General features: G+C 43.4%; 3 protein-coding genes across 3 annotated transcripts; 1 reads left to right on the forward strand and 2 right to left on the reverse strand.

The window, feature by feature from the left end:
* Positions 1-546: 546 nt before the first annotated feature.
* b3galt6 (UDP-Gal:betaGal beta 1,3-galactosyltransferase polypeptide 6) lies at positions 547-1,654 on the reverse strand (the record flags this gene model as incomplete). Its single annotated transcript, XM_080495247.1, has 1 exon — positions 547-1,654. One exon carries the CDS (start codon positions 1,652-1,654, stop codon positions 635-637), a length of 1,020 nt encoding a protein of 339 aa, XP_080351373.1. The 3' UTR covers positions 547-634.
* Positions 1,655-4,174: 2,520 nt separating this feature from the next.
* LOC308129340 (dnaJ homolog subfamily C member 16-like) lies at positions 4,175-12,369 on the forward strand. The gene is made up of 15 exons (XM_080495264.1): positions 4,175-4,526; positions 4,680-4,746; positions 4,916-5,061; positions 5,212-5,387; positions 6,927-7,111; positions 7,375-7,479; positions 7,812-7,970; positions 8,061-8,191; positions 8,319-8,496; positions 8,669-8,851; positions 8,967-9,043; positions 9,245-9,325; positions 9,913-10,002; positions 10,342-10,512; positions 10,653-12,369. Exons 1-15 carry the CDS (start codon positions 4,336-4,338, stop codon positions 11,131-11,133), a joined length of 2,421 nt encoding a protein of 806 aa, XP_080351390.1. The 5' UTR covers positions 4,175-4,335; the 3' UTR covers positions 11,134-12,369.
* Positions 12,370-12,664: 295 nt separating this feature from the next.
* Positions 12,665-15,133, reverse strand: cdab (cytidine deaminase b; the record flags this gene model as incomplete). Its single annotated transcript, XM_080495459.1, has 4 exons — positions 12,665-12,805; positions 13,056-13,113; positions 13,996-14,107; positions 14,947-15,133. The coding sequence occupies 4 exons, from the start codon at positions 15,131-15,133 to the stop codon at positions 12,665-12,667; spliced, it is 498 nt and encodes a 165-aa protein (XP_080351585.1).
* Positions 15,134-15,791: the final 658 nt, after the last annotated feature.

Consider the following 15,791-nt stretch of genomic DNA (forward strand, 5'->3'; position numbering starts at 1 on the left):
CTCGAGGGGTTGGAAAACATTTAGCAAAAGGTACAGCAGGTGATGAACAGACAGAGGAGGGGAGGAGGCCATTAAGGCCAAAAAAATAAATAAATAAAGGAAGATCTGACATTAAGGAAAGCAAACGAAGGACAGCAGGAGCTTTCTGAAGTTTTCCTTCTCGATTATCTGTTGTGAAATTGGTAATAGACAGGATAAAAGTTGTAGATTTCACTAAAACAGTGTCTGAACGGAAAATAAATAAACATGAAGGGAAGTATTCAACCACTTCTGCTTTCACTGCTCATCACTAGTTAATACACAATATCCATACTCCCATATAGAGCCGGCAACTGCTTGTATCATGTGTTGAACTCCAACTTGAGTAACAATTATACTGAGTTTCAAAGGAGAACATAAACATTGAGAAAGAAGTAAACTTGGAGCTGAACAGGACAAAATGGGTAAAATGGCACCTCATCATTTTCCAGTGGTTCTGAAAACTCCACAGTTTTTACTGTCTAGTACCGGGAAACAGATGTTTAAGTTTTCTAACAATGGAGATTTGGTCAAAAAAGTATCTTAAGACCCCCGACATGGATAATGCGACTATATAATATGAAAGCAAAGATCAGCCTTGTAAAGAAGTCCACGATTACGGGATCCCATCCTTTCTTTGACAGCACTGAGAGGGCGGCACGCTCCAGTCATAAATATAAGAAAGCCGCAACTTGACTTCCTCCTTGCAGAGCCTGCCGTCTCGCTGCAGAGTCTGGTGTTTTTCCAACATGTCCTCCAAGCTCTGCTTGTGCGTCACCAAGTATTTGTTATTGCAGCCACGCGATTTGAACTCGGTGTCAAAGCGCGGGTCGTGCGTCCGCCGAACGTCCACCGGCGCCAGCCAGGCGCCCAGCGACACGTCCTCGCTCTGCCAGGTCTTCAAGTAGTCCGCGTTGAGGTGAACGTAGCGCACCAGGTCGGCCGAGAGGATGTAGCCGCCGCCAAGCGCGTAGGGCAGGTAGTAGTCGCAGAGCTCCCAGGAGCTTTCGCGCCACTTCCCGGCCGTTTTCACTCGCCCCCTCCCCGAGAAGAAGCCCCAGTACAGCCGGCTGGGCTCTTTCCCCTTCAGCTCCTCTTTAAGGAGATCCAAGCGGGCGAACGTGTCGTCGTCTGCCTTGAGGACAAACTTAAAGTCGACGTTCTGGTCCAGCCAGGAGTACATGTGCAGCAGCTTAAGGGTCAGGTTCTCGTAAGAGTCTCGCAAGTCTGGCAGGAGCAGCAGGTCTTTGTGTCGGCCCTGCTCCGTGTTCAGGTTCTGCAGGTCCTCGCTGGGGAGGCCTTGGGTTCCCACCACGAACATGGCCAGAACGTCAGAGTCCCGCTTGACCAGCCAGGTGCTGCGGATAATGCTCCTGCGCTCGGTGTACTTCGGGCCTGTCGTGATGAGGACGACAAGAAAGGCCGACAGGTCTTTGGATGCAGAAGCGGGATTATGCTGCTCTGGGCGGGCTTGCTGGTCACTGGCTCGGGGGGCCCTGCCCGGAGGATCCTGGTGACCCTGCTTTAGTGTTTCGCTGGTACACTTGGCCAAGAAGACGAGGACGACAGCAAAACTGCAAATGGTCCCAATGACCAGAGCTGTCTTGTGGCGGCAGACAAGGCGGAATAGATTCATGGTGCTTTATCTGTCAAGAGGAAAAATAACAAATGAAAAGAAGAAAGGTTTTGAACAATAATTGATTTTTTTTTGGCAAAACTGCAGAGAACGTAACGGCTGAAGATTTAATAACGTCTAATGATTAATCATGAAGAGACGTACTGGCTTTACAAATTATCATTTGTGGTTTAGAAACAAAATACCTTTGAATGTTACATAAAAAAAAAAAAGATTTCCAATGTTGGATTATTTTACTATTTTGGGTACTTCTTAATGCAAAAACACTTGTTCCAAATAATTTTTGAAAAAAAAATCCACAGTCCAGTTGGTGAGTCACCTTGTTAGGAGGTCTACTGACCCACTGACATAAATTTGATTTGACCGACTTTTAGGTACAGTGGTGGTCTAGAGATTGGAGCAATAAGTTCGTGACTTTAAATTCTGGGTTTCGATCTTCCTACCCTGGAATCAGCCATCAGATGTAAAACTTGTGCCGTGTCACAAGCGCATCTTGGCCGTAGTCCCCCGGGGAAGGGAGAAGACATTGATGGTGAACGTCTAGTTCACCATCAATCAAGCACCACAGGTTTACATGTGTCCAACGTGACCTTGCTTCAATGCATCTCAATGTAACTATGTGGCTCTCTGCCAGCCTTTCTGCAGTGATTCATGACACGTTCACTAAATCCAGGTGAGCTGGAGCAGGAAGACATGGAAAACATGGAGATTGCCTGTCACAGTCACTTGAGAGAAAAGAAAATGCAGTCAACACTGTCACTGTCTCCAGTTCATTTGTCCAGACTCGTGTTGTAGTACTGAAGACCAGTCTTGGTCACATTTTCAAGGTCTTGGTCTTTATTTGCTCTTGGGGAGTCTTGTCAACAACTGTGCTCCTTATTTTCAACATCTTGCCAAACCAGCATGGGGTTGTTTTCAGGCAGCTCGAGACAACACATCACTCATATTATGTATACGTGTAGTTAAGTAAACCTCTCAAATTATACCGTGGAACCAAACTGTGAACAAACTGAAAGATAAAGATGCGTAATCGTGCTCAATGAAATGACCTAGCAGTCCTTGGCTTCAAAATAGAACTACTTTATTAATATCTGAGGGAAAATGCAAAAAAATCATTAGCTTTCGTTGCAAAAATATAGATGTATGCACGCACGACGCAGCTTTTCAAACACATCCCATCGCACATGAGCCGGGGCATTACTGATGTAACACTGTGCATGAGAAAGCACTTTGTCAGGAAGGTTACGGAGCGAATGAAAAATATCCACCCCGCACTCCTCCGGCTGTGTAGCACCACCTGCTTGCGGGACTTCACATCCGAACCGTGCATACGTGTCAAAACAAGTGGCGTAAGCAGTTGTGCGCGAAAGAGGATTTGTTGATTACCTTCAGCTGCCTGGCAAGCGCTTGTCCCGTGACGACGGAGCCGGAGAGCAGCTCTTTGCAAGAGCTAGCGTTAGCTACGGTGAGAGGATCATCTGCGCACTTCGCGAGCTCAAGGCGATGAATGCAAACACGCGCAGCTCACTCATGGTGGTCTGGACACTGATGGGAGACCTGCTCTGTGTGCAGCAGGGAGGTCACAACAAACACACTGAATCAGACGCTGGCTGATATTGTTCAGTATAAATGTGATTTTTTTTAAAATATATTTTTTTAATTATTGCCTCGGAGTGAAAGCGGAGCCAGATCTCCAGGCTGGCTCAGAGGAGGCGGAACCGGAAGCTAAGCCCCCGAATGGCAGTATTTTAAAAATCATGCAAAAAGAAAACAAAGACGAGGGTAATGTCATCATTCTAATCAATATAAATGGTCATTTGAAGATATTATCAAATTATATTACAAGTTGTATCATTCGTTTAGATTGAACAAAACTACACGATTAAAATAAGCTGCAAAACTGAAATACCTCAGGTGTCCAATTATTAGTTGCGTAACAAAATAGAAGCATTGTAAGTACCACAATGTAAATATATTATATATATTAAATATATGAATAAAACCATCAAAAATAAATGTTTTTAACTGCCGACGGAAGCTTCCCGACGCATGCGCAGAGCGCACCACACGTCAAGAGGAATATCAGACATGACTGTAATTCAAAATAAAATCCATCATTTAAATCAATGTATTCCTTAGAACAAAATTATGTTTCGTTTTATGTGATTGCAACTCTGTACCTTGATATATTTTAAGTATATGTGTCTATTTTTAATAATATATAAGTAAATCTATTCTTTAAAGCAATCTTATTATTATGAAGAAAATACCTTTTTCATCAGCTGGAAAAACTAATTGAGAGGTTTAATATTTCAGGCTTAAATTTGATTGTTGAATTGTTTTGCCAATGACTCATGTGTAAGTATGTTCACATTAATATATTACATAGATCGCCTCTTCTCTTCCCTTCTATTTTTTGAACTTCGGAAAGAATTCAGCCGCATCTTATTTTGAAACAACCCGGAAGTTCGGTGGTTTGCGGCCGGTTTGCTCATGTCCATCATTTGCAGGAAAAAAAAAATAATGGCTTCGTCGTAGTAATTTTCACGCTTGTCCTTTAACTTAGCTCACCCGGAGTAAACAGACACGACCATGTGAGTTCAGAGTGGGAGACATTGTCCACTGACATTAGCTTCCTGGAACGGTTAGCGTCGGTATCTGACTGGGACCGGGGACGAACCATGACGGTCAGCAGCAGCACCGACCCACAGGCGCGGGTCCGTCCACCTCTGCTCGCCATGTTTCTGCTCATTTTGAGTGTGCTTCTGGTGAGAGCAGCCTCTGAGTATGACCCGTACAAAATCCTGGGTGTCGGCAGGAGTGCCAGTCAAGCCGAAATCAAGAGGGCTTACAAGAATCTCGCCAGGGAGTGGTGAGTGACAGACATCAGGTGTCTCTCTTTGACGTGAGGCCTCGACGAGGCAAGATCAGCCACATCTGAGTCATGATTCACTGATGACACGTCAAAACGGCTAACAAAACAGTCTTGATCTAACTGTCTTGTGTCCATTTGCTTTATTTCAAGGCACCCAGATAAAAACAAGGACCCTAAAGCCGAGGACATGTTCATCAAGGTGTCCAAGTCATACGAGGTGAGTGGAAAGACAAATGGGCTGTCACTTTTCCAGAAGGACAGGTTGTTTCTTATGATCCGAGCCTCACCTTTCTGGGTAACGTACCTCGCATGTTTCACTTTCTGGATCCCGGCATGAATGTTGATGTCTCTCCTTGCGCCTCCTCCCTCATTTGTTTTGCATGCAGATTCTGTCTAATGAGGAGCGAAGGTCCAACTTTGACCGCTATGGCCAGATGGATGACAACCAGCCCTTTGGCCAGTCACAGCATCACGGCTTCCGCAGCTTCCACAACAGTTTCTACTTTGATGAGTCTTTCTTCCATTTTCCAAGGTACCCCGAGTTCAAACTGTTGTCCTCTGCTCATTTATTTACTTATGAATAACATTGCTCTCAGGTTCCTACATGTGCAAGTTGGTTGAAGTGATAGTCGTATCAGCTCATGTCCTCACTCCTTTGCCCTGCTTCCACAACTTCCTTCAGGTCCAGAGACTTTGCAGACAACAAGTACATGCTTCATCATGCGCAGTTTAACAGCGACGTTCTTCCAGGCAGCTACAAGAGGCCGTACTTAATCAAAGTGACCTCTGAGTGGTGCTTTGCCTGCATTCATATCGAGCCCGTGTGGAAGGAGACGGTGCAGGAGCTGGAGCCTCTGGGTGAGACTTTTACTGTTCTCTGTCCAACCAAGCACACTCCCATGTAGTATCATTACACAATGTTGATGTCATTAAGACAAACGGTAACGCACTCAGACAGACGTAGAATTCATAAATAATTCACAAGGGTTTATTTGTTTCGTCATAGTTTGAAACAAAGTGCAGAGGCAAATGATTAATTCAATACTCTACACAATTTCCAGGGACCATAAGTCAATAAAGTAATAAAATTGAAGCGCTAAGTGAGTCTCCTGCAATAGTCACATATTTGACCATAATAATGGGTGCCTATTGCATTACAGTACGTACGGTTACGCAGACTATAAGTAATCTCGTTAAACGACAACTGGTTAAAAATCACATAATGTAAACTTCCATCTGATTAAACTCACACTTGATTAGTTGAGCTGAGAACTTCATGTTCAGTAGCAGCGGGCTTCTGGGTAAAGCCGGGTGTGTGCGCATGTCACAGTGTAATTACGCAACTGCTCCGCTGACTGAATTGGACGATGTTCTTGAGGCAAATATACCTTAACCCGATCACATTATTTAGTGTTCATTTGATCTCTCTATCAAAGTGGCCATGTAGACACAGCTGCTGTACTTTGTTATATATGATAATATGTGATGACATGTGATGATGCTTAATTTCTGATCTCAGCAGCAGGTTGGGAAACTACGAAAGGATAATAATACATAAAGTGTCAGTTCATGATTCAGAATCCTTTTATTGTCATTATGCATATGCCTTCAAGCACATGGAATTGCAGTTGGGGAAAACACAATTTAACTGGGGTACTATGTACATTCGAATACTGAAATATTAGACAATATATACATTCTATAGGTGCTACAAGCAAAAACAAACACGTACACTAAAGGAAGAAAGCTCGAGAGCTCAGAGCCGCTGTGTCCATCCACGCTGCCATCTTGGGGAAAACGCCGTCATTCGACATCAATCAGTGTTTCTCTATGATTTCAGCGATCATAAAGCAAAAGTTCAGTTTTGGGGATTTTTTTTGGTTGTTTTTCACTTCCTGTGGAGTTCAGTGGTATATTCATACTGTATTCTAACGATGTCATTCTATCTATTCTGACACTAAAAACAGGGGCTTGCATCTTTCATGAATCCGCCCATCAGGCAAGCGTCTTCCTTATTTCAGGGACGTGAGTGAATCGCCGAGCACGGAGAGGTTCCTCTTAGAGACTCTCCTCTCACAGTGCGTCACCGTGCGTCTTTTGTGGGAGTCCAAATATATAAGGCACTCCCCCTCGTCACAAACATCGAGCCTTTTAGCCACATTTTCACTCCCATTCTCATTTCACTTCATCGTAATACCTTATGGAATTCTGAGTATTGTGCAACCAGCTCCAGATTACTCCCAGTTTGATCCATCCCCAATGTTTGCAGGTACTTTTTACACGCCACAGCTCTTCAAATCTCAATCCATAGTGCGTTTATTTCCGATTCCACGACGAGGTTGCCTTTTCCTCTACCGCGTCGGTTTCAGCAGCAGTGGGTTTCTATTGTTCCACCAGGTGTGGGCATCGGCATCGTGGACCTGGGTTACGAGCGGCGCCTGGCCAACCAGCTGGGCGCTCACCGCGCGCCCTCCATCATCGGGCTGGTGAATGGCAGGGTGACCTTCTTTCATCAGGCCGTGGTGCGGGAGCACCTGCGACAGTTTGTTGAAAATCTGCTTCCTCCGAAGCTGGTGGAGAAGGTAATGACCAATGACATGCATCGGCTCCTATAGTATTCAAGGCAACGGACTGCGGTTGCTCACTGCGGTCTTGCGTACATTTGTATTCAGGAAGATGCGAATGAATTAAAGAGTGAATCAAGTAAAAAAAAAAAAAAAAAGATGTGGGGGTTATTACAAGTCTGAGTGTGGTGGGAAATTATCTTTTTAGACAACACGGGTTAGGTTGTAGTAACATTTAGCCACAGAATGTTTTTGAACCACTGTCTTATTATTTTTTCAAGATTACTGATGATAACTACATGACTTTCCTCGAAAACTGGCGTTCGGAAAATAAGCCAAGCCTTCTCCTGTTTGACCAAGTCCCTATTGTTCCCCTTCTCTATAAGGTGGGTATGCACAAACACTATTGCAGAACAACTTAGACTAAATATTTACATTGAAAAAAAAAAATGTCTCAGTTTCATTTCAAGACAGTTTCATATTCAAATATTAGTCGATTTAGTTTGTTTTTCCCAGGTCACCACGCCTTTTGAAACGGAAACATAGTAGTACACAGAGTTCCGTATGTGTTACACATTTCTTGAATATTTCCAGTTTTGTGGTTCACAAGTGTGCGACTTGGAAAGCACTTTGTCCCCCCCCCCCCCCCCCAAAAGTGAGTGAGTGACTATAGTATTTCTGTTTTCGTATGCTCTCATCCACCTGCTCTATTTTCCAGTTAACAGCGTTTGCCTTCAGAGACTACGTGCGTTTCGGTTATGTGGATCAAGGAGAGACGCACAACTCTCGGCTGCTACGGCAGTTCAACGTGAACACGTACGCTCCCACCATGCTGCTGTTTAAGGAGGACACGGAGAAGCCCGTCGACATCATTCAGGTATACAGCCTGAACCAGTTCCACGATTATGTTGCTTTTCCAACCCACCAGCCGGACTCAGTCCTCCTTTGTACTTTTTATTTCTCACAGGCCAGAGGGATGAAGCGGCAGATCATGGATGAGTTTGTCTCCAACAACAAGTTCCTTCAGGTGCCACGGCTGGTCAGCCAGCAGATCTTTGACGAGCTGTGTCCCGTCAAGCAGTTCCACCGGCGCAGAAAGTAAGACAACGCGGAGACATTTGACCCTCTCTTGTCTTCAACTGTGACAAATCAGAACGACGACAGAACAGTTGAGCGGCGTTCTCCTTGGATTCGTGTGTTGACTGACTGACTAAATTGTTTGCAGGTACTGTGTGCTGTTGATCACAGGGGAGGACCCAGCTTTTCTTCCAGGGAACAAGGCCTTTTTGGACTTTGCCACCGCAAACAAAAAAGACGTGCTGCGCTTTGCATACGTTTACCAGCGTCAGCAGCAGCCTCTGTGTCAGGCACTTTTCCAAAGCCAGGCTGCGCTCTCGCCTCAGGTCAGTGGTCTGAACGCGGAGAATCACGCGGCGATTCCGAATCCCAAATTTCCGTCGACAAGCAAACATCAAGGACGAAGCCGCATTTGTCCTGTCGCGGGAGGTTGTGTCAGATTTAGTGGGTCAGATTACTGGTCGGTGCAGTAAAAGGACTATTTGATAACATTGGCAGGTGGTCATTCTGGAGCGGCGCAGCCAGGCTGGTAAGGTCCAGTACCGCTCCGTTAGCGGTGGCTGGAACGGCAGCGACGACGACAAGTACCACCTCCACGAACAGCTGGAGCTGCTTCAGAAAGACCCCACGTATCTGCGCTCCGACGCTACGCTGCCAGAACTCAACAACGAAATGGCACCCGTAAGTCACTGCACGCACTCACCTTCATTACATTAATTTATGTTTGAACCTGTTTCAAGCAAAAATACAGTTTTTTTGTTTGTTTTTTGAATATTACTGTTTTGTGTTTTGCCAGATATTTATTATTCAGTGGATGAATGCTGCTTATGATTACCTCCTCCAAATATATGACGACCTTCTCTATTCAAACTGGTAAGACAATACTCACACAGGAAGTGTGCAGATTTACAGACGTTTCTGAAATTGAATTACAAGCTGAATCAGTATTGTTTACGTGGAGCGACTTTGCAAGATGTACCATTGCAGAGAAGCTGTCAAGCATCTATTAAAAAAAATACTATGCATGTATGTGCTGTTGTATGTTTAGATGACATATGTCCTTTTGTCTTGAAGGTCTGAGATGATGCCAATCCTCTCCTTGATCTTCTCGGCTCTCTTCATCCTTTTTGGCACCGTCATCATTCAGGCTTTTAGGTAAGACGTCACGTCACCTCCGTCCGTCCGAGGCATTTAGATGATAAATTCTAATATTGGTTCAAATGTAAGACAATTTTACATTCTAAAAAGGTTTTGCACACCAAAAACATGCATCTTCATTTATCAATAAAGATAATAAAAGCACATGGAACTAAAGCTGTTTTCAACCGTTTTGATCCGGATACACACACACACACACACACACACACACACACACACACACACACACACACACACACACACACACACACACACACACACACACACACACACACTGAAACTTTGACCTAAACTCCTAAAACACATATTTTATATCATCTCTCGCCATGCACCTCACACATATCTTCTAACATATCCATGTTTGCAAAACTCCACTTAATAACTGTACCCCAATTCGGAAACAACTTTTTCAGGCCTGTTCTCAGGAAGAAAAAAAAAAAAAATCTGGTCGTATCTTTCTCATGGCAATTCAAAAAAAATTTTTTGTTTGACTTCACCATTGTCTGAAAAGCACCGTACTGTCAGAGATCAGCATTTTTTTGGTGTCCTCCCTGATGTTTCAACGCTTCTTCACATGTGTTCAGTGAACCAGGTGAGAGTGAACCTCGACAGTCGAAGCCAAAGCCTCAAACAAAACCCGAGGACGATGCATCGAGCAGAGCAAGTACCTCAAGGTAATGGTGAATCGGATACGTTAACGATAAACACGCTTACTTCTCTCAGTCGTTCCAACAGGTCAGCCACTGAAAGCCCGTCTCATGAGTCAATAACGAGAGCGGCCTGATTTTCCCCGCAGGCTCTCCAAATGGTTGCAGCGAAATAGATTTTTATTGAAGTGATAAAAACGTTCTGGGTGGGAATGAGGAAACGATGGTTTTGTAATGGAATTAGAAACGACTGTATCGTGGTTCATCTGCAGTTTTTAAGTCTTTGTGTTGCGGTTTCAAAGAGTCCGTGAAAGCTCCACTCAGTTGGCCTTCCTTTTCTCATTTTTTTTTCTCCCCCCATTTCAGCCGCGCTCCAAAGAAGGACTTTGTGGAAGTGACGGAGCTAACGGACATCACGTACACCAGTAACCTGGTCAAGCTGAGGCCTGGCCATCTTAATGTGGTGCTGGTGCTCACCAGTGCTTCCAAGAATGCGTTACTGAGGAAATTTGCCAAGGAGGTCTTCTCTTTTTCTGGGTAAGCACGTTACAGACCCAAGTTAGAGAGACTTTCACAAAAATCTTTTTCAAAAAGATTTTTTATCATGAATCGGTTCACATCAGAAAATAAAGTGTGCCTGAACATTTGTACTATCGTACCTTTCTCTCTACCTGCAGGACTGAGACACTCCATTTCTCCTTCCTCAATGCTGACAAGCACCTCCACTGGATGCCGTGGCTCCTCCGCTCGGCCCGCCAGTCCAGTCATTCGGACGACGAGGAGGAATCGACGGACTACACCGGCCACGTCCTGGCCCTCAACGGATACAAGAAATATTTCTGCCTGTTTCGACCCGTCTTCACAGGGGACGATCCCAGCGACTCGTCATCCGAGACCTCGTTCTCCTCCGACAGCAGGAGAAAGTCCCGTTCCAGATCCAGGTCGAGCTCCCACTCCCGGTCCCGGTCCCATTCCAGGGAGGACGGGGCCTCCTCCAGGAGAGCTTCCAGCCGGGCCACCAGCATAGAAGTCCACCACAAGCTTGACAGGCTGGGACTGTGGATGGAAAGACTCATGGAAGGAACGCTGCCCAGGTTACACGTGTCTGCGTGGCCCGTACTCGGTGGTGCTGCCAGCAACACCTCAACAGAGAGCTGAGGGTCAACGTCAGAACTTATTACACTTTGCGCTTTGCTTCCTGGTTGCATTGGTGCGTTCAGGAAGCAAAACCATTCTTCATGTTGCTTCGTTAGATGACACGTTCACATTCGAGTACTGAAACGCTGTCATTCTACCTTCTTTATGTGAAGTCATACAATTTATTAACTCTTTGGAAGTATCTAAAAACAAGCACTAAGATTGACTTCATGCCTCGACACACTGTTACGACTGGCTTTCAGCATCATGTTCACAGATAAAGGCTCCTGTAGATCTTCACGTTGCAGTCCTTTGCCATCAGTTTAATGATAGCTTTGAACGAAGTGAGCCGGCTGCACTGACTTTCACAAGTACCTGTTTTGGTAAATATTAGGATTCCGCCAGTTGAAGCTTTGCTGTTAATAATTGGACACAACTGTACAATTCCCGGCTTAAAGGTGTAGTATGGAAATCTTCTGTAATGCCAGTTTCATTGCACTGGGTGGCAGTAGTGAGTCGCCAGTTCTATTGAATTACCTGATTCCTGTCTGAATCTGCTGCTGCTTCTTCTGTACTTGCTCTGAATGCAAGCAAGAGCAACTCTGCTCTCCTGCAGGACTCTCTGCCTTATCATTATTATTTTAGACCGTCTGATGACTAAGAATATTACATACTGCACCTTTAAGGTGGTTCCGCATGAGATTAAACAATGACTCTAGATTCTGATGTGTTTTTCTGCGCACATGTCGCCATGTCTTGCTGCTGTTTATTTTCAGAGTTGAATAAGTGTAGTACAATGCTAAAAATCCCAATAGGTGATACAAGTGGTACTGCAGTGAGGCTTGTGACCTCTTGATGGACACCGGTTTTTTGTGTGTTGATTTGTAAGGGAGGAACAGTAAATGCGGTTCCCATTTTAATTTTGCACCCTTAAAACAACAGATGTTTATGCATGGAGTAAGTAGACATACAATCTTTATGAAATGGGTTTTAATGTTAATTGGGGACTTATTTTTTACTCCTCTGTTGTTTCTCTTTTTTTTTCTGTCCACTAAATACTTTTTTTCAGGACACTGTGATTTCACATATCATTTGTTTTCCTGTATGTCCTTTAAAACCACCTTCATGCCCGTATTAACTGTAAAGCGTTAAAAAAAAACAACATAATTTTTTAAAATCCTTTATTTATTAAAATGTATGTAAAGTTTCATCATGATGTCATTTTTCTTCTCTCTTTAATAAAGATCTACCACAATACAGCATTAAGTATATTATCTGAGGTAAATAGATAAGAGACTAGACTAATTAAGGCACAATGAATTTTCCAGACTTTATGTTGAAAACATCTCCGTTGAATGTGGAATAAATTTAAATACAACATTTACAATTGCCAGATAAAAACGCAACAAACATTCATCATAAATATAACTTCTACAAATCATGAACATTCGTTCAGCCGAGCCTCAGTCACAAACGGTACATGTCAAATCAAATCCAGGAAACGACAGCTGTGTGCGTGCGTGTGCGTATATGTGTATATTTTGTAACAGACTCAGCACTCATTAGGAATGTCAAACACTTTCTTCATGGACAGATCTTCAGGGCCGAACGACGCTGGCAGCAGTTCGTCCACTCTCATTTTACGATACGAACCGTCAGGCTTTGACATGTACACGTCCCAGTTTGGCCCGAACTGCAATGATTAAGAAAATGGAGGAAAGTTATTTGTTTATTAATTATTGCAGTTCAAGATTCAGATTTGTTTTGGGTCAGCAAAGGGGTGTCCAAGTGTCTGAAACTGAACCATTAGGCAATAGGAAAAGGTAGATTGTATTACTTATGTCCAGTCTTCTGCAATTAATTTTTCTTTTTTTCTTTTTTTACCTGACCTGTATTCTCGACACTGAATATAGTCACAAACATCCTAAAAGGAGAAATAATACCTCTCTCATGAACTGCCTGCAGCCGCCACATGGTGAGATGAATTGGTCGTTCAGGTCACTGCGAAGAACAAATGAGAGAAAACAGACCAGTGAGCACACGGATATTTGATTGTAGGACTTCTGGGGAAATGTACAGTTGTGTAATTTAAACACTAATACCTCATTGCGTCAGTCTGAGGTCACTTTCAAAAATACCAACATTTCCCAATGTTTGGTCCTTGAGCTTATTTACAAAATTAAATGTCTTTTTATCAAGTATTTGGAAATTTTGTTTAAGGATCATTTTAATGTTTTTGATGATTTTATGTGAATTCTTGTCTTGCTTGTTTTGCTGCAATCTCTCAAGTAATGATTTTATATTTTCTCCCTGAGTTTTGGTTATGTGACCTAAAACCAAACATAAGGCAATATAACATTGTTGCATCTTGATATTTTGTTTTTTTTCATTATGACTTACTTTACTTATTTTAAGTTATGTCATCTAGGAAGTTTTGCTGGTCTGTCGACTTTATGGGTATATTTTATTTCAAGTTCAATATTTAATATTTTGTTGTTTACATTAAGGTATTTCCAAACCACTTGTCTTTCATGCAGTACGTGATGTTAAATCTGTTAACATGTTTCAAATGTAATTGAGTTTTTTTTTCCTATTTGACTCTTTCTGTGTCCTTCCTTGTTTTGTCACTGCCTCAATTGACCCGAGAAGCACTTTGAATTGACCTGCAGTAAAAAGTGCCTTATTGAAAGTTCAATTGATAACAGAGCAGGAAATGGTACAACAAGAAGACATTAAATGTGTTTGATTTTTGACTCATCTGTATAAGCAGGAAGTTTGACTCCGGCTGGCCTGATGTGCAATATGAGGTGAATCACACTTTAGAAATTCTCGTAAGAATTGGCTTAACGTTCAAGTCTTAGGCAATAGGAAGTGAACATTTACCTGGCTATGGCAATGGCCTTGAAACTCCTGTAGCCTTCTGACACCGCCTTGGACATTGCGTTCCTTTCCGCACACACTCCCAGATTGTAACAAGCGTTCTCCACATTGCAACCTGACACAAACACAACAATAGACAAAACAGATCAAATCATTTGACGAGGAGTTCTTTTCACCACCAAAGAGGCTTTGTTTTAACCTCACCTCGCCTCGCTAGTTACTCAGTGGGTCTTTGCACCCACTGTTGTTTGCCAGCCATTTGACCCCACCTCACCCCCACCCACCCACCCCCAGGCACGTCTGTCGTGGGACACGTGACCGGCTGAGCTTTGTACATTGCAGCAGCAGACAGGAAGAGTTATGCTGGCACTTTATTGTTGACAATGATTTGACATCTCTGTCAGTGTTTACAGAGCTGTTGACGCAAGTGCTGCAACGACAAAAGGTCACCAGAGGTCATGTGAACGTTGGATTTCACCATTCTGACTCGGGTGCTTTTATATAATTTAACTGGAAAAATGCAGACTGTTTACGTGATGATTCAACGACGAACTCTTGTAGAAGTGACACGTGAAAAATAAACCGTCACGATGCAGCGAAATGAAGCTAGTCCAGTTTGTATTATTCTTCTCCCATATCAGGGTGTCTCAGCCAATAGGAGATCAAGATGAGACCTGACTAAAATACAGGTTGCATAATGTCGTGGCTTTCACGCCTTCTCTGCTTTCAGTGTTGTATATCATAACAGTACACATAATTCTCATGTTAAAATTTTTTTTTTTAATGTGTTTGATTAAAACTCTGAAAATATATCTTTTACATTTTAAAAATGGATTGTAACTGCAATCAAATAAAAAATACACAATAGTTGTTCTGTTTACTTATACCCAAACTTTACTCTTCATCTCAGTAACTACCTGAATGCTTATTTACAAAACTTCTCATGCGACTTACCTGTAAACACACAGTTGTCCATGGTCAGGAGAGCTGCCCCCACTCTGAATTTGCTGTAGGGACAATATGCTTGCTTCTTTGCCTCTTGGGACTGAAGGACCAGCTTTTTTACCATTTCCTTGGACAAGTGTTTGGAACTGTGGTCCTCAATGTGCATCGTCTCCCTGCTCAACTTGACTCCATCCATTCTGGCTCTCTGGATTTGTAAGGTTGTTTTTGTTGAGTCAGTGAAATGAGTGCATTGTGGCTCAGCTTTAAATGTGAATGGGATGGAGAGGAAAGGGGAGAGGGCGCAGTCACAGCCAATCGCTCACTAGTGGGATGACAACATGCTGCCATGAAGAAAGGGGAGGGGGGTATTCTGTTGTCATCATGCATAAATATTTTTGCACAGACGTGACATGGCAGCTTTCATTTGTTTAACTCCCACTTCTCTGTCCTGAGAGGGAAAACTAGAATGAGTAAAACCGCAGGTTTGTGGTCGTGGAAACGAGTGAAGTTGCTTTCTGACTGTTGATTTCCGTCCATCAGAATCCGTCCAACGATTCTTCTTCTGTACAGTGCTATTCATCTTTGGGTTGTGGGACGCTGGATCGATACACCCTGGACAGGTCACAACTCCATACAAACTCACATTCATGGGATCATTGTCACAGTCCTTTGGGAGAAAACAACAAGTACCTATAGAAAACCCATTTGAACACAGGGAGAACGTGTACATTCCACACTGAAACACCACCAAGCCCAACCTGGTTTTCAACCAGGAACATTTCCAACTGCGACATGAGAGGGCCACTTCTTTAAAATCACTTCAGAAAACGTGAACCGGTGTGTCCTCAATTTGA

The sequence above is a fragment of the Blennius ocellaris genome, assembly GCF_963422515.1.
Source record: "Blennius ocellaris genome assembly, chromosome: 4".
Classification (NCBI taxonomy): domain Eukaryota; kingdom Metazoa; phylum Chordata; class Actinopteri; order Blenniiformes; family Blenniidae; genus Blennius; species Blennius ocellaris.